Genomic DNA, 19442 nt, shown 5'->3' with positions numbered 1-19442 from the left:
ATCAAATTAGAATTCAAGACTAAGAAATTCATTCAAAACCACACAACTACATGGTAATTGAACAACCTGCTCCTGAATGACTCCCAGGTAAATAATGAAATTAAGGCAAAATTCAGTAAGTTATTTGAAACTAATGAGAAAAAAGAGATAACATACCTGAATCTCTGGGACACAGCTAAGGCACTGTGAAGAGGAAAATGTATAGCACTAAATGCCCACATCAAAAAATTAGATCTCAAGTTAACAACCTAACTTCACAACTAAAGGAACTAGAGAACAAAGAGCAAACAAATCTCAAAGCTGGCAGAAGACAAGAAATAATCAAAATCAGAGGTGAACTGAAGGACAAAGAGACACAAAAACCATTCAAGAGATCAACAAATCCAGGAGCTGTTTTTGTTTTGTTTTGTTTTGTTTTTGAGATGGAATCTTGCTCTGTCGCCCAGGCTGGAGTGCAGTGGCACGATCTCAGCTCACGGCAACCTCCGCCTCCCAGATCCAAGTGATTCTTCTGCCTCAGCCTCCCAAGTAGCTGGGATGACAGGCCTGTGCCACCACGCCTGGCTAATTTTTATATTTTTAGTAGAGACAAGGTTTCACCATATTGGCCAGGCTGGTCTCGAACTCCTGACCTCATGATTCGCCCGCCTTGGCCTCCCAAAGTGCTGGGATTACAGGCATGAGCCACTGTGCCCAGCCCAGGAGCTGTTTTTTCAAGAAAATAAAATAGATAGACTTCTAGCTAGACTAATAAGAAAAGAGAGAAGTTTCAAATAAACACAATCAGAACTGATAAGGGAGATATTACCACTGACCCCACAGAAATACAGACAACCATCAGAGAATCTTAAAAATACCTCTATGTACATAAACTAGAAAATACAGAGGAAAAAGATAAATTTCTAGATATATACACCCTCCCAAGACTTAACCAGGAAGAATACATTGAATCCCTCAACAGACTAATAACGAGTTCAGAAATTGAGGCAGTAATAAATAGCCTACCAACCAAAAAAAGCCCAGGATCAGACAGATTCACAGCTGAATTCTATCACAGGTACAAAGAAGAGTTGGTATCATTTCTACTGAAACGATTCCGAAAAAACTGAAAAGGAGGGACTACTCTCTAACTTATTCTATGAGGCCAGCAGCATCCTGATACCAAAACCTGGCAGAGATACAACAAAAAAAGAAAACTTCAGGCCAATATCCTCGATGAACATTGATGCAAAAATCCTCAATGAAATACTGGCAAACTGAATCCAGCAGCATATCAAAAAGCTTATCTGCCATGATCAAGTAGGCTACATCCCTGGGATGCAAGGTTAGTTCAACATATGCAATTCAATAAATGTGATTCATCACATAAACAGAACTAAAGAGAAAAACCACATGATAATCTCAATAGATGCAGAAAAGGCCTTCGATAAAATTCAACATCCCTTCATGTTAAAAACTCTCAGTAAACTAGGTACTGAAGGAACATACCACAAAATAATAAGAGCCATCTATGACAAACCCACTGCCAACATCATATTGAATTGGCAAAAAGTGGAACCATTCCCCTTGAAAACCGGCACAAGACAAGCATGCCCTCTCTCACCACTCCTATTCAACACAGAACTTGGAAGTTCTAGCCAAGGCAATCAGGAAACAGAAAGAAATAAAGGGCATTCAAAAAGAAAAAGAGGAAGTCAAACTATCCCTGTTTGCAGATGACATGATCCCATATCTCAAAAACCCTACCGCCTCAGCCCCAAAGCTTCTTAAGCTGATAAGCAACTTCAGCACTCTCAGGATACAAAATCAATGTGCAAAAATCATTAGCATTCCTATACACCAACAACAGTAAAGCTGAGAGCCAAATCATGAATAAACTCCCATTCACAGTTGCCACAAAAAGAATAAAATACCTAGGAATACAGCTAACTAGGTAGGTGAAAGGTCTCTACAAGAAGAACTACAAAACACTGCTCAAAGAAATGAGAGATGACACTAACAAATGGAAAACCATTCTATGCTCATGGATAGGAAGAATCATGGCCATACTGCCCAAAGCAATTTACAGATTCAATGCTATTCCCATTAAACTACCATTGACATTCTTCACAGAACCAGAAAAAACTACTTTAAAATTTATATGGAACCAAAAAAGAGCCTGAATAGCTAAGAAAATCCTAAGCAAAAAGAACAAAGCTGGAGGTACCATGCTACTCAACTTCAAATTATACTACAGGGCTACAGTAACCAAAACAGCATGGTATTGGTACAAGAACAGACACAGAACAATGGAACAGAATAGAGAACCCAGAAATAAGACCACACACCTTCAGCTATCTGACCTTTGACAAACCTGACAAAAACAAGCAATGGAGAAAGGATTCCCTGTTCAATAAATGGGACTGGGATAACTGGCTAGCTATATGCAGAAGATGGAAACTGGACCCCTTCCCTATACCATATACAAAAATTAACTGAAAATAGATTGATGACTTAAATATAAAACCCAAAACTATAAAAACCCTGGAAGACAACTGAGGTAATACTATTCAGAACAAAGCACGAGCAAAGATTTCATGACAAAGACGTCAAAAGCAACGCAACAAAAGCAAAAATTGACAAATGGGATCTAAGTAAACCAAAGAGCTTCTGCACAGCAAAAGAAACTATCAACAGAGTAAACAGTCTACAGAATGGAAGACTATTCATCTGACAAAAGTCTAATATCCAGCATCTATAAGGAACTTAAATTTACAAGAAAAAGACAAACAACCTCATTAAACAGTGGGCAAAAGGCATAAACGGACAATTCTTAAAAGAAGACATAAATGTGGCCAACAATCATATGAAGAAAGTTCAACATCACTGAACATTAGAGAAATGTAAATCAAAACCACAATGAGATACCATCTCACACCAGTCTGAATGATTAAGAAGTCAAAAAATCAAAAAATAACAGATGCTGGTGACATTGTGGAGAAAAAGGAACACTTGCACACTGTTGGTGTGAGTGTAAATTAGTTCAACCATTGTGGAAAACAGTGTGGCAATTCCTCAAAGTCCTAAAGACAGAAATACCATTTGACCCAGCAATCCTGTTACTGGGTATATACCCAAAGGAATATAAATCATTCTATTATAAAGATACATGCACATGTGTATGTTCACTGCAGCACTATTCACAATAGCAAATACATGGAATCAACCTAAATGCTCATCAATGATAGACCAGACAAAGCAAATGTGGTACATATACACCATGGAATACTATGCAGCCACAAAAAGAATGAGATTATGTCCTCGTGATCATGGATAGAGCTGGAGGCCATTATCCTTAGCAAATTAACACTGGAACAGAAAACCAAATGTTGCGTGTTCTCTTATAAGTGGGAGCTAAATGATGAGAATATATGGACACACAGAGGAGAACACCACACACTGGAGTGTGTCAGAGGGTGGAGGGTGGGTGGAAGGAGAGGATCAGGAAAAATAATAATACCTGGGTGATGAAATAATCTGCACAACAAACCCCCATAACACACATTTACCTATATAACAAACCTGCACATGTACACTGAACTTAAAAATTAAAGAAAAACCCTAGGTGTGCAGTAGGCAATACCATCGAGGTTTGTGTAAGTACTCTCTATTGCACAACAACAAAACTGCCCAGAGATGCATTTCTGAGAATGTATCTCCATCATTAAGTGACAACCTAACTGTACTAGAAGATTCAATATTGCTGAGATGTTAACTCTAATTTCAGTTGAAATCCCCAGAGAACATTTTTGTAGAAATCATTAAGGTCATTCTATAACACATGAAAAAGCAAACAAACTAAAATAGCTAAAACACTTTTGGAAAACAACACTGTTGGAGGACTCTACCTAATTTCACGATTTATTATAAAGCTACAATAATCATGGTCTGTGGAAAGGCTCCTGTGTTGTTGAACTTGCCCAGTTGTGGGTGCAGCTATGTACCAGGCAGCCCAAGGCCGACATAAAGTAAATTCCCAGAAGTCTTCCCTAGGTTTTGAATTTGCAGTAACAGGTGTGAGCATTCCAGCAGCAGTTTGGTGATCAGAAATGAAAGCTAAAGGAGAGTTGCCAACTGTGGGAATGAGTGTAAAAGACATGCCCCAAAACATACACAAGTAAACTGTCGAAAGCAAGAGACACAAAATCTTGAAAGTACCAAGAGAGGAGTGGCTCCTGATGTACAAAATAATCTCAACAAGATTAACAGCTGATTTCTCATCAGAAAGTTGAGGCCAGAAGGCAACGGGATGACATACTCAAAACGCTGAAAGAAAAACACTCAACCATGAATTCTAAATTCAGCAAATCTATCCTTCAAAAACAGCAAAGAAATTAAGATATTCCCAGATAAATAAAAATTGAAATAATTCATAGAAGAGTTTTTCTTCTGGTTTAGATACACTCTTGAGAATGTGGTTCTTCAGACTTCACCTAAAATGTAGAGTAATTTCTCCAGGTCCCCATTTTTGGTGGGGTTTGGATTGTGAAGCTAGAAAGCATATGCTGTAAGAAATACTAACGGAAGTTTTTTAGGCTAAAATAAAAGGGTAGTAGACAGTATCTGGAATCCATATAAGAAATAAAAGGTAACAGTAAAGGTAGCAACATAGGTATATATAAAAGGTACTATAGATTTTTGTTTGTAATTCTTTCTGTTACCTATAAACTAAAATATAGAATAAAAGAAATGATAAGGGAGTTAAAATGGTGAACTAGAAATATGTATTTAACATAAAAGATGGCACTAATTGAGAAATAGAGGAGCAAAAAGCAAAAAACAAAAAATGCAAAATGGCAGATATAAATCCTACCTTAACAGTAATTATATTAAATATAAATGGATCAAACCACTCCATTTATATGGACAGGCAAAATGAGTTTTTAAAAAACCAACTATATGCTCTTTATAAAATATACACTTTAGATCCAAAGTTACAAATGGGGTTGAAAACAAAAGCGTGGAAAACATATACCATATAAATTAAACAGTAATCTAAAAAGAGTTAAATGACTGTCCTAATAAACAAAATAGACATTAAGAAAAAACTGGTGAGATAAAGGACATTGAAAAAGTGTTTACCTGTCAAGAAGATGTATCATTTATAAATATATATGCACCTAACAGAGGCCACAAATATATGAAGCAAAAAATGACAGTATTGAAGGAACAAATAAATAATTTAACAGTAATAGTTGGAGACTTCAATATCCCATTTTCATTAATCAACAGAACAACTAGACAGATTAAGGAGGAAAGAGAAGACATGAACAACACTATAAACCAAGTAACCTAACAGACATCTATAGAACAATCCTCCCAATAACAGCAAAATACACATTTTTCTCAAGTGCACATGGAACATTCTTCAGGGTATATCCCTGTTACACCATAAAACAACTCTCAATAAATCTGAAAGGATTGATACCATGCAAAGTATGTTTTCCAACCACAGTGGAATAAAATTAGAAATCAATAAAAGAATATTTGGGGAATTCACATATGTGAATAAACTAAACATGTCACTTCTAAACAACCAATGGGTCAAAAAAGAAATCTCAAGGGAAATTAAATAGCAGTTTGAGATAAACAAAAATGAAAACACAAAATAACAAAACATCTCATATGCAGCTAAAGCAGTGCAGAGAGGGAAATTTATAGCTGCAGGCACTTATTTTTTATTTTTTTAGGGGCACTCCCTTGAACGAGAATAGGTTCAGAGTGACTCCTACAGGCACTTACATTTTAACAATGAAATATTTCTCAAATCAATAACCTAAGCTCATCTTCAGAAACTAGACAAAGAAAATCAAATTAAACCCAAAGCAAATCTAAAGATAACAGTAAGGATTAACGCAAAAATAAGATAGAGAAAAATAATAGAGAAAAATCTCTAAAAACTTCCACAAGTTGGTTCTCTAGAAAGATCAACAAAATTGACAAACCTTTAGCTGGACTAAACAAGAACAAAATACAGGTGACACAAATTATTAAAATTAGGAATCAAAGAGAGGACTCTGCTACTGACCTTACAGAAAGAAAGACAAGGGGCTACTCTGAAAACTGTATGCTAACAAATTAGATAGCCTAGATGAAATGGATAAATTCCTAGAAAGAACCAAACTACTGAAACTGACTCAAATAAAGGTAGAAAATCTGCATAGACCTATAGAATAAAAAGAATAAACCAAACAAAGAAACAAAACCTTTTACATACAAGAAAGCCCAGAACCAGATGGCATCACTGGTAAATGCTACAAAATATTTAAAGAAGAATTAACCCCAATCCCTCACAAACTCTTCCCAACAATAGAAATGGAGGGAATACTTACCAAATCATTTTAAGAGATCAACAGTATCTTGATACCAAAACCAAAAACATTACAAGAAAATAAAACTACAGAACAGTACCCCTTATGAATACAGATGCAAAAATCTTAACAAAAATACTAGCAAGCCTAATGCAACAACATATAAAAAGGACAACATGACCAAGTAAAATTTATCCAAGGAATGCAAGCTTAGTTTTGCATTTGAAGTCAACCACTGTAATACACCATAGTAATAGAACAAAGAACAAAACCCACAAGATCATCTCAATAGACATAGCAAAAGCATTTGACAAAATTCAACATATTTTCATGACAAAAATTCCCAACAAACTGGGAATATAAGGGAATTTTCTAATCCTGATGAAAAGCATTGAAAATCCCCCACAGTTGACATCATACTTAATGGTGACAAACTAAAAGCTTTCCCCCTAAGATCAGAAACAAGACAGAGATATCTGCTCTCACCAATTCTATTCAATATTGCACTGGAGATTCTATCAGGCAGTTATATATGAAAACGAAATAAAAGGCAGCCAAATTGGAAAGGAAGAAGTGAGACTATCTCTATTACAAATAGACATAGCAAATAGAGAGCCCAGGAGTTCGAGACCAGCCAGGCAACATAACAAAACTCCGCCTCTACAAAAAATAACTATCTCTATTACAAATAGAGATAATTTATAGAGATATAGTTTGTAGAGACAGTTATAGAGATGACACTATCTTATACAGTAGTCCTCACTGTCATTGATAGGTTCTTGGAGACTGCAACTTTAAGTGAAATGATAATGTATAACAAAATCAATGTTTTTTCTTATCAACATCATAACACAACATTGAATGAAATGATGTTATTCAAGGACCTGCTGTATATCGTTTCACTTGAAGTTGAAACCTAAGAACCTACTGATGACATTAAGTGAGGACATACTTTATACAGAAAATACACAACAAATTGTATTATTGAGATTGTAATACTCTTCAAATTGACCTACAGATTCAATATAAACCTTACCAAAATTCCAGCTGTTCTTTTTTACAGAAATGGAGAGTCTGGTTCTAAAATTCATACAGAAATGCAATGACCCAGAATGGCTAAAACAATCTTTAAAACAACAACAACAGCAACAAAGTTGGAAGATTCACATTTAGACGTCAAAACTTCCTACAAAACAATAGTAATCAAGACTGTGTGGCATTGGCATAATGATAGACGTATCGATCAATGCAAGAGAATTAAGAGTCTAGAAATAAACCTACATATCTATGATTAACTGATTTTTGACAGAGGAGTGAAAACTATTCAATAGAAAGAATGAATGATCTTTTCAAAGAAGAGTGCTGGGACAATTGCATATCTATAGCCAAAATAATGAAGTCAAACCCTTACCTCATAGCACATATAAAATTAACTCAAAGTGGATCAAAGACCTAAATTAATACATAAAACTATAAAAAATTTTATAATATAAAATAGGGATAAATTTGTATGACCTTCAGTTAGGCAAGAGTTTCTCAAATATAATACCCAAACACAAACAATCCAAGGAAATACAGATAAACCAAACTTAAAATTTTTTTAAACTTTTATGCATCAAAGGACATTACCAATATAAAAATACAACCCACAGAATGGGAGAAAATACCTGCAAATCACATATCTGATAAGGGTGTAGTATCTAGAATATGTAAAGAACTCGTACAAGTTGATAATTAAAAGATAATCCCTTTTTAAAATAGGCAAAGGATCTGAATGGACATTTCTCCAAAGAAGATATAAAATGACGAGTAAGCACACAAGAAGATGCTTAACATCATTAGTTATTATGGAAATGCAAATCAAAACCACAGTGAGGTACCACTTCACACCCATTAGGGTGGCTATAATAAAACACAAAATAGGTGTTTGTGAGGATGTGAGAAACTGGAATTTTTGTACATCACTGGTGAGAATGTAAAATGGTTTAGTGCTGTGGAAAACTGGTGATTCCTCAGAGAGTTAAATATAAAATTACCATGTGATCCAGAAATCCCACTGTTAGATACATATATCATAAAGAATTGAAAAGAGGTACTGAAATATATGTATATACAGGTTCATAGCAGCACTGGTCACAATAGCCAAAGGTAAAAGCAGTGCAAATGTTCTTTAACAGATGAACAGACAAACAAATTTGGGGTGTGTGTGTGTGTGTGTGCATGCACATACATACATACAATCACCATTACTCATCCATAAAATGAAGTACTGATTCATACTACAATGTTGAAGAACCCCAAAAGCATCAGGCTAGGTAAAAGAAGCCACACACAAAAGATCACATATTGTATGATTATATTTACATAAAATACCCAGCATAGGTAAATCCATAGAGACAGAATGCTGACTAGTGGTTGTCAGGGGCTGGGAGAAGGAGGGAATGGGGAGTGACTGCTTAACTAGTACAGGGTTTCCTTTTGGGGTGATGAAAATATTTTGACTCTAGACAGAGGCAGTGGTGGCACCACACTGCAAATGTACTGAATACCACTGAATTATTCACTTTAAAATGGTTAATTTTACATTATGTGAATTTCACTTCAATTTAAAAACCACAGTGAAATATTTCACACCCACTAGGATGGGTATTTTAAAAATGTGAACAATAACAAGTGTTAGTAAGGATGTGGAGACACTGGAACTCTCAAACATTGCTGGTGGGATTGTAAAACGGTGTAGCCACTTTGAAAAAGAGTTTGGCAGTTTCTCAAAATGATAAACATGGAGTAATCACATGACCCAGTAGTTCCACTCCTAGGTTATACCTAGGACAACTGAAAACATATGTTTACACACAAAAATTGTATACAAATGCTCACAGAATCATTAATACCCAAAAAGTTGAAACAACCCAAAAGCCCATCAATGGAGCAATTTAAAAAAGGTACCAGGCTGGGCATAGTGGCTCACATCTGTAATCCCAGCACTTTGGGAGGTTGAGATATCTGGGCAGATTGCTTGAGCCCAGAAGTTCAAGACCAGCCAGGCAACATAACATAACTCCATCTCTGCAAAAAATAAAAAAAATTAGCTGGGTGTGGTGGCATGCGTCTGTAGTCCCAGCTACTCAGGAGGCTGAGGTGGGCGGGAGGATCACCTGAGCCTGGGGAGGTCAGGCTGCAGTGAGCTGTGATTGTGTCACCGCCCTCCAGCCTGGGCAACAGAGTGAGACCCTGAAAAAAAAAGTGAAATGAATCCTGAACAATATCTTGCATGATACATAAAAATTCACTTGGATCATAGACTTAGTATAAAACCTAAAACTATGAGACTTCTGGAGGACAACAAAAAAGAAAATTGTGGTGATCCTAGGTTAGGCAAAAATTCAAAAAGTATGATCCACAAAATTTTTAAAATTGATTAGACTTCATTAAAATTTAAAACTTCTGCTCTTTGAAAGAAAATGAAAAGAAAAATCATGAAATGGAAGAAGATATTTGTAAAACACATATCTGGCAAAAGACTTGTATATATACAAACAGTAAAAATATTTTTAAGATTTAAGAATATGTTTTAAAACCTCTGAAAACTCAAGAAAAAAAGCTGAATTTAAAATGGTTAAAAGATTTGATGAGATATGTCAATTTGTAATGGCAAATAAGCACATGAAAAGCAGCTCAATATTATTAGTCATTGGAGAAATGCAAATTACAAGCACAGTGATCCGCTGATACACACAAATTCTAATAGATAAAACTAAAAAACCAAACCAAGCACTGGTGAGAATGTAGAGAAACTGGAACTCATGAATTACTGATGGAAATGTAAGATGGTACAGATTGTTTGAAAAACAGTTGAGCAATTTGTTATTATGTTAAGCATATATTTATCATAGGAACCAGAAATCCAACTCTTGAAATTTACTCAACAGAAATATATATCTGCATATGTGAATATTTATAGAGGCTTTATTAATTGCCAAAAATCTGGAAACAACCCAAATGTCCTTCAGTTGGTGAATGGATAAAGAAAGTGATACATCCAGGCAATGGAGCACAGGTTACTGACACACAACATGGATGAATCTCAAATGCCTTATGCTAAATGAAAGAAATTAAATTTAAAATGCTATATACTATATGATTCCATTTATATGACACTCTGGATAATTTATAACTATAGGGACAAAAAAACAGATCTATGGTTGCCAGGGGAAGGAGGTGGAAGAAGGCATTGATTACAAAAGGGCACAAGGGAACTTTCTTAGGGTGACAAAAATGTTCTATATTTTGATTGTGGTGGTGGTTACAAGATTGTATGTGTCAAAATTCATAGAACTATACACTAAAAAAGGGTGAATTTCACTGTATGTAAATTATAATAAACCTGACTTTTTAAAAAAAGCATAGCGTTAAAAGAACACATATTTTAAAAATCAGTTTATACCACAAAATGAGATTCTCTATAAGCATTATCATTTGGCTTCACAGAATGTCTCTAATGAGCAAGTATCTTTCAGCACTGTGAACTTATACTTAGCTACATTAAGACGAATGAAATCAGACAAGCAAAATAATAATGCTATGTTTCTATCCCAAACATATTCACAGCATTTGCCTTGGCCATGTAACATTCACTAACTTTTTTATGAGACAGAGTCTTACTCTGTCACCCAGGCTGAAGTGCGTGGTGCAATCTTGGCTCACTGCAACCTCCACCTACAACGTTCAAGCAATTCTCATGCCTCAGTCACCCGAGTAGCTGGGATTACAGGTGTGTGCCACCGTGCCTAGTTAATTTTTTTGTATTTTTAGTAGAGACAGGGTTTTGCCTTGTTGTCCAGGCTGGTCTCAAACTCCTGGCCTCAAGTGATCTGCCCGCCTCGGCCTCCCAAAGTGCTGGGATTACAGGTGTGAGCCATCATGCCCGCCCTCATTCACTAATATTTTTAAGCAAAAAGCATTAATGAATTTAATGGTAGTCACCAATTTTCCCAATTTTAGAAAGCATGGGTGAGGCTAAATTGATACCACCAAAGTCCTTGCCACAGGAAGTCAGCCTCATTTGAGGATTCTTAGGGTGGACTATTTTCATATCACTAGAACCAGAGAAGGCACCTGCTAGCTTGGTGGTAACTGCGTTTGAGTTCAGGCTCAAACTCTAGCATTTCTCCTCTCTCCAATCCTTAAATTAAAAGTTTACATGTATATATAGTAATACAAATGCTACTTGGGCAAACCAGAAGCAAAGAAACAGTCAAGGCTTGATGACTATACCCAATACCTATTGCTGGATTTCTTGCCTAAGTAAGCTAATACTCCTTGCTGCTCCAGATATATTCTCTAGATGACAGTGATACATAATCTTTACTCTCTTCAAAATTTGAAACACAAACAGCAATGTTTTAAAGATTGGTTCTTGTTTAATAAGGATTTCATTTGTTTCTCTGAACATTCTATTTTAGAACAGAAAATGGTATCTCAAAGATAAAGTGGCAGGTGCTGATAGGTACTCAGGCAGCCTGAGTTAGTTTTTGCTTTTTTTTTTTTTTTTTGAGAGGGAGTCTTGCTCTGTCGCCCAGGATGGAGTGCAGTGGCACGATCTCGGCTCACTGCAACCTCTGCATCCTGGGTTCAGGAGATTCTCCTGCTTCAGCCTCCCGAGTAGCTGGGATTACAGGCACCCACCAACATGCCTGGCTAATTTTTGTATTTTAGTAGAGATGGGGTTTCACTATGTAGGTCAAGCTGGTCTTGAACTCCTGACCTCAAATGATCCGCCCGCATTGGCCTCCCAAAGAGCTGGGATTACAGGCATGAGCCACCTCACCCAGCCTTTAGTTTTTTATTTAAAAACAACCTAGTCAGCAATCATCTCTTTGCCTCTCACAGGCCCATTAGCTAACTCTCAGGTGACTTCTTGGCTAGAATCCTCAGTTAACACTAGGGCCAGAGGCAGTGATGACTCACTGGCAAACATCAGATGCTCAACAAGAAAATGTTCCCCAGAGACAACCGTCTGCTGCAGTGACTGGTGTGCTCTGAGTGGCATCCAGCTTCATAGCTTTCCTTTCCCCCGCAGCTTGGTATTCATCACCCATCTCCTCATTAACATAAGCTGATACAGTAGGCAGCAATATAGAAGGAAATATAGTGAAATATCAATAAGTAAAATGTAGAATACCTTGTTTTTAGCTAATTCCTTTTCCAAATTGCATCTTTCTTGTGCTATTTCTTTTTCTGTTTTATTAACCTGCCCAAGGGGGATGGGAAAAAAAGAAATAGGTCAATTTTATAGTAGCTGACAGGCTCCACTATAGCAGACATATCCTGCATGTCAATTAATACCTACACTGCAGAGATAGCACATCCTCTCAGAAAAGGGGCCAATCAGGGAGTCTCTGAGGCAGAGCAGACTTCACAAATAGCCCTGAAATTAGAAAGACACGTCTGCATGTCAGACTCTGCTGGTTCCTTCCTAAGTAGGGAGACAGGGCTGTTCCCCTTTAACCTTCACTGTCCCACTCCTTCAGGGGAAATCAATTTTTAAAATCTGACTCCTTAACTAACATGAGGATGTGTGAGTTACTAATTAACATTCACTAATGCTGGATAAGAATATACTGTTCTATTTGGCACAGACTACTTCACAGGCTAAAAGGCATAGGTTAGCCACCTAAAGATTCTTCATTGGGCAACTCAGACAAACTGCATCTGGGTTTTATTTCTTTTCTTGTCTTTTGCATTTAGAATGCAATTTTAAAACATCATCACACCACAACGAGAAGATAATGTAAATTTGGTTCTACCTACCTCCCTCTGAAATCTTTCTTTCTCCTCTAGCAGAGATTTCTTCTCTTGCACTGATGCTTCCAATTCACCTCGCAATCTTGCAATAGTTGATTCTAGCAACTCTTTTTGCACAGCTGTTCTCTTTTCAGCATCCTGTGCTTTCTGGATACACTGGTTATGCTCAAGGATTAAATGATCCCTGCAGGAAGAGAACAAGAACATATGAAAGCTAAATGAGAGTTCTAATTTAACAGAAAGAGCAATTACATGTTCTTATAGAACATATTTCCTGACTGAGAGTAGTTACTAAAATGTTCCAACAAAACTAGTTTCTTAAGGGCAGAGTCTTTATTTTATCTCTGTGGCCGGTCCAAAAAATGCACAATCAAATGTTTTCATTGAAGATAAGACTGAGACAGACAGACACATGATAAGAAACACAAATGGAAGAACAAAAGATGTATAAGAAGTTGCCCATAATTTACTTACAGATGTGCTTGGAGTTGGGTTTTCTCATTCTGAACAGTCTGTAGTTCATTTGTGATACTGGCATGGGCTGCATCCAGCAATAAGTTTTGTTCTTGAAATGTCTGCGTCATCATTTTCTGCTCTACCTGAGTGTTAAGAGCAATAGTAGAAGTTGAAACTCCAGAAAGTCTTTTGATAGGGTGTCATTTGGAGTAACTGATCAAAAACACTGAACTAACTTAAAAAAACAAGTTATATTTACATAAATAAAACCTCTTTTTAAAATAATTTATTTTAACGCCCAGTTTCTCTTTGTCCTCCTCTGAGTTGACTACAGTTCTACCACTTTATAGCTCTACTAGCCAATAGTCAAGATGCATTATTTACCCAGCCTGCTGAAAAATTATAAAACTCCTAATACCAACATATTTTTAAAGATAGAAAATTATATACGAGTATTTTTGGTATTTTAAAATTTCAATATGGTACTTCATTTTTAAAAGTAAAACAACATAAATGTATATAAAATGAAAAGATCCTTTCCTCTCTATCTACACTTTCCCTCCAAATAATCCCACATTCTAAGGATTAGCATGTTTAACAGTTTGCTGTGAATTCTTTGGAGACCATCTTAAATTGCACTCAGATAATGTTACAGCAGAAGCACTATAACTGTTTTACATAATTTATTTTCTTTGGCTCACCATTTTGGGATTATCAAAATATGACATTTTTATGTACCATATACCCCTACACATAATCCATAAAGTTTTTGCAAATACAGTACATATTAATAATTAGTTTTAAAAATTCTTTTTAAAAGACTTCTATTTTAACATTTGATTGCAAAGCAAGTCTTCACACTGGTAAAATGGGATCCCAATTGTGTTATATTCCAAAATTTTGAAATATTTGTAATAAGTATTTCATTATATATTCAGTCCACAGAATTATAAGTCCATGAAAGTAGGAATTTTGTCTTGTTCACCACTATAATCCTATCTAGATATAGCATTATACTTGCACAGAGTTAAAAACTAAATATTTATTGAGTATATGTTACATGCAAAGCAGGCTTAGCACTATGAGAAATAAAGATATATAAGGCAATGTTCTTGCCTCTAGGGAGCTCACAGTGTAATCCAGGAAATGAACGAGCACATAAATTACTACTAGAGAATGCAGAATGCGGATGCAGCATAACATAATGATTACATACATTGACTCTGGAGTCACCTGAGGTTAAAAGGCAACTCTACTTCTTGCTAGTTAGGTGAATTTGGGCAAGTGAACTTCTCTAACCCTCATTTTCTTATCTGTAAAATAAGGATAATAAATACCCTTTTACATAATGGCTGCTACAATTAAAGGAGGTAATATGTGTAAAATCCTTAGCACAATGCTTAGTATATATAGTAAGTATGCTTACAAAAAGAGAAAGTGATCTATTTCTATGGTAGTCTGTTAATTTTCCAGGAATAGAAGTTGAAAGGGAAAACTTATCCCTTATTATTGGGATGATCAAGCTCCCTGAAGAAAGTGACTCAAATAATAAAGAGAATTTCAAATATTGAAGATGAAGTAAAAAGCATTCTCAGCAGAGAAAATGGCATAAGCAAAATGAGAAACTGTAAGGTGTTTGAGGAAAAGGTTAAGTACTTTAGGGTTAGTTATACGTGTTCTCCATGATTCTATAAATAATGGGACAAATAATTATTTTTCCTCAAGCGATGATATTTGATTAGAAATCATGAAAAGCCCTGAATGTAAGGCCAAATCACCCCTCTGATGAAAATTGAAAAGCACTAATAGAAATAAGATAATTCAGTTGATTTTTTAAATTTATTGTTAAAATATTTTATTTCTCCAGTTGCCCATAAACATTTCCTGATCTATCAACCAGGCTGGCTTTCTGCCACCTGGTGAACTCTATTAAATTTAACACATTCACTAGCGTTAAATGAATACCTGCAGAATGGCCTGATGGTCAGCAATGATTCTGGCTTTTTCCATAGTAACAGTCTGAAGCATGCAGCTCAGCTCTGAACACTTTTTAGTCAATTGGTCATTCAAAACCTAAGAAAACACACACAGCAAGTCATTGGTCTCTCCAATAAAGAATTATTTTTACTTAAGCATTATTTTTAATGATTACATAGTATCTCACTGTATATGTGAACCTAATCTATTTAACCTATCCTCAATTCACATGTCATTAGTTTAAAAAATACTTTCAAATATTAAAAGTCTATACCCTAAATAATTCTAAATTAAGAGATTTGTTGATTTGATAGAGCAACTGAAGCATATGGCATTTTACTGATCTACTCTTCACAATTTTGAACACTGGTTCATTAGAGCAAGACATCTGCAAAATGGAATTTACAATGTCAGTACCTAGCCAATATTCTAGAAATCCATGAGCATTCAGAATTATTTAGCTAGTAACACAACATACCTAAGCTCCTTCGCCATTAGCTGACAATATTCATAAAAGCAAAATATAGATGATTTTACCATCATGAGATTAATGTTTCAAAATAAAACAAAAATCTTTTGAGCTACACAGATCTATCACATATGCAGGTAGTTAATAATTCTCTTTTCATAATTTGAAATTTGTATTATTGAGAAAAACATTTATATCAAATATCAGTTCTTTTTGCAAGGTAGATTTGGCAAAAATCTTATGTTTTAAACAAGTTCTTCAAGAACAAGCAACTTTGAAGGAGCACTAGGAAAAAAACACAAGAAATAAAATGGAGTAAAAGATAAATAAAAGATTATCTGACAAACATCACAAGTGGTATGGACAGTACAGTAGTTAGAAACACATTCAGAGGCACAAAGTCACACCAGATGCAGATGTACAAACTATTCATCAAGGAATACCTGGGGATGAAACAGAGAACCCTTGCTCTTTGAAAAAAAATAGCTAATTTTCTTTGGAGCCAGGTTACCTGAATTCAAATTATAACTCTGCCACCTATTATCTATGTTCCTGAACTTCTCTGTACATCAGCTTCCTTATCTTTAAAATGTGAATAATAGTTTTCACTTCATAGGGCTATTGTGAGGATTACTATTTGTTACTAATATAAGGTGCCTGGAATTGTGCCTGGAATGTGGAATGGGCTCAGTAAAAATGTTAACTACTATTAGTATATGAAGAGTAATAGTAGTTGATGTTATTATATTAAAAACACAGTCACTTTGTATTTTATTATTTTTATTATACAGAGAGCCCAGCAACACTATGATCCTAATATTGAGACAATCAAATTGTACCAAGAGAAAAGGTATTTTAAACGATAAACAATTCTTTAGGCTCTGTGGTAAGTAACTCCAATTTGCCTGCATATCTGGTGACTCTTCTTGTTGCAGATGCACATATATATAAAACATCACATACATTTGGGAATCACTATCCCAAAAATGATTACCTCTAACTTCAAAATCCAGCAAGCATTTGTTAGGTTCCTACTGTATAATTATTCACTATAGAAGATACAAAGAAAGCATAAGACATAGCCCTTGCCATGGAACTATTCAGAAGTTCACTTTGGAGGGGGAAATACATATATTTAATGATCAAATTAGCAAGCAAGCAAAGGCAAAGTGTAAACTAGTATATAATTTTAGTGGTACATCTTGTATACTTATATATCATAGGAATTTGGAGAGTGAAATGAGAAATGTATTTAATTTGATAATGTTTCAAAGATGAAATAAATCTTATGGAAATGAAAAGTTGAGCGATGGAGATGGTATGAATTTATATAATCAAGACTAATTTTGTTTCTTGGTTAACTGAACAAAATTAAATAACATCTAAAAATTAGCAAAATCATGTGCATTTACTTGTGCTTTTTCTGATGCTTCATGAAGAGATGTTATTTTGGACCTCAAATATGCATTTTCTTCGTGCTCCTTGTTGAAAGATATCTGCAGGTTCTATAAGAAAAAAATTACTCTCTTTTTCACATATAAGAGATATTGTGTGCACCCCTATAAAAATAACTGTTTTGTATTTCAGCCAGTACCAGTTCAAGTTCCAATGACATACACTGGAACTTTATAAATGTCTTATAAAGAATGTATAAAAATCTTGGTATCTTCAACTCCTAAACTTCTCTTTATTTCAGAACTATTTATCAAAACTGTTTATTTAAAACAATAATGAGATACCACTACACACCTAATACAATGGCCAAAATCTAGAACACTGACAACACCAACTGTTGTCAAGGATGTGGAGCAACAGGGACCCTCATTCATTGCTGGTGGGAATGTAAAATGGTACAACCACTTTGAAAGACAGTTTGGTGATTTCTTACAAAACTACATATATTCTTACCATATGATCCAGTAATCATGCTCCTTGAGATTTATCCATTTGGAGCTCAATACCTATGCCCACACAAAAACCTGCACACAGATACTTATAGCAGCTTTAATCATAATTGCCAAAGCTTGGAGCAATCAAGATGTCCATGAGTAAGTCAATGGATTACTTGTGGTATATCCAGACAAAGGAATATTATTCAGCACTAAAAATAAATGAGCTTTTAGCCAGGCACAATGGCTCATCCCTGTAATCCCAGCACTTTGGGATGCTGAGGCAGGCAGATCACCTGAGGTCAGGAGTTTGAGACCAGCTGGCTAACATGATGAAACCCTATCTCTACTAAAAAATACAAAAATTAGCCAGGCATGGTAGAGGGCGCTTGTAATCCCAACTACTCGGGAGGCTGAGACAGGAGAATCACTTGAACCCAGGAGGCACAGGTTGCAGTGATCTGATAACGCCAATGCACTCCAGCTCGGGTGAGTGAGACTCCGTCTCAAAAAAAAAAAAAAAAAGAAAAATGTGCCATCAAGCCATGAAAAGACATGGAGGAAACATAAATACTTATTACTAAGTGAAAGAAACCAGTCTGAAAGGCTATAGACGGTGTGATTCCAACTATATGATATTCTGGAAAAGGCAAATCTACGGAGACGGTAAAAAGACCAATGGTTGCCAGGGATTAGAAGGGGAGGGAGGGATGAATAAGCAAAGCACAGAAGATTTTTAGAGCAATGAAACTACTCTGTATGATACTATAATATAATATATCTACTATAATGGTAGATATATGTTATTATACATTTGTTTAAATCCATAGAATGCACAACACCAAGAGTGAACCCTAATGTAAACTATGGACTCTGGGTGACAATGTGTCAATATAGGTTCATCAACTGTAATAATGTACCACTCTGGTGGGGGATGTAAAATGGTACATCAATTTTTTAAATGGATATCCATCAAATGGCTAATGAGGAATCCTATGCATGAACAGGGGTACAGAGTATATGGGGAAATCTCTTTACCTTCTGTTCAATTTTGTTGTGAACTTAAAGCTGCTCTTAAAAATAAAGCCTATTTTTTTAAAACTGTTTATTAAATCTATTCTTATATTGAGATTCCAGTTAGAAAGAATTTGCCTAAAACCATAACCTAAATATACCTAGTATCTTTACACCAAAGTTCTGCTCCCTAAGATTAAATATTTGTTATATTATTATACATACACATTTTTTCCTATTAGCAGTAAGATCTTATGACTTCAAAGGAAGACATTCAAGGATCTTTTAAAGTTATAAGTGAACATATTTTCAAAAATGAGGACCCGAGGGTGGAGCAGAAGAAAACACCTTTGTTCTGTGGTTATAGAAAAAAAAAAAAAAAAGCTAGTTTTCTTTGAGATGAGAGAAGTGATAACAGACGTGCATTGTAGGTGGGACTTTCCCTAAAACATACTTAGTAGAATGGGGAAAGACAAAATA

General features: G+C 35.4%; 1 protein-coding gene and 1 non-coding gene across 14 annotated transcripts in view; one reads left to right on the top strand and one right to left on the bottom strand.

Moving 5' to 3' along the window:
* The window catches only part of CCDC150 (coiled-coil domain containing 150), a 139919-nt gene that overhangs the window by 87741 nt on the left and 32736 nt on the right, over window positions 1–19442 (bottom strand). For all 13 annotated transcript variants that reach the window (XR_012421328.1, XR_012421329.1, XR_012421332.1 and 10 more), the window contains exons 9-13: window positions 17472–17564; window positions 15579–15686; window positions 13632–13756; window positions 13164–13341; window positions 12535–12603 (exon numbers count right to left, since the gene is read on the bottom strand). Coding sequence is in view for 10 of the 13 variants with exons in the window: in XM_065525809.2 (XP_065381881.1) it covers window positions 12535–12603; window positions 13164–13341; window positions 13632–13756; window positions 15579–15686; window positions 17472–17564 (573 nt within the window). In the remaining 3 variants the exon portion in view is untranslated. The remainder of the gene's footprint in view (window positions 1–12534; window positions 12604–13163; window positions 13342–13631; window positions 13757–15578; window positions 15687–17471; window positions 17565–19442) is intronic.
* On the top strand, window positions 3923–4103 carry LOC123568161 (small Cajal body-specific RNA 16). The gene has a single exon (XR_006691382.1).

The sequence above is a fragment of the Macaca fascicularis genome, chromosome 12, assembly GCF_037993035.2.
Source record: "Macaca fascicularis isolate 582-1 chromosome 12, T2T-MFA8v1.1".
In the NCBI taxonomy this organism is placed as follows: domain Eukaryota; kingdom Metazoa; phylum Chordata; class Mammalia; order Primates; family Cercopithecidae; genus Macaca; species Macaca fascicularis.
Note: the sequence above shows the minus strand (reverse complement) of the source record. Positions and strands in the feature narration are given on the sequence as shown.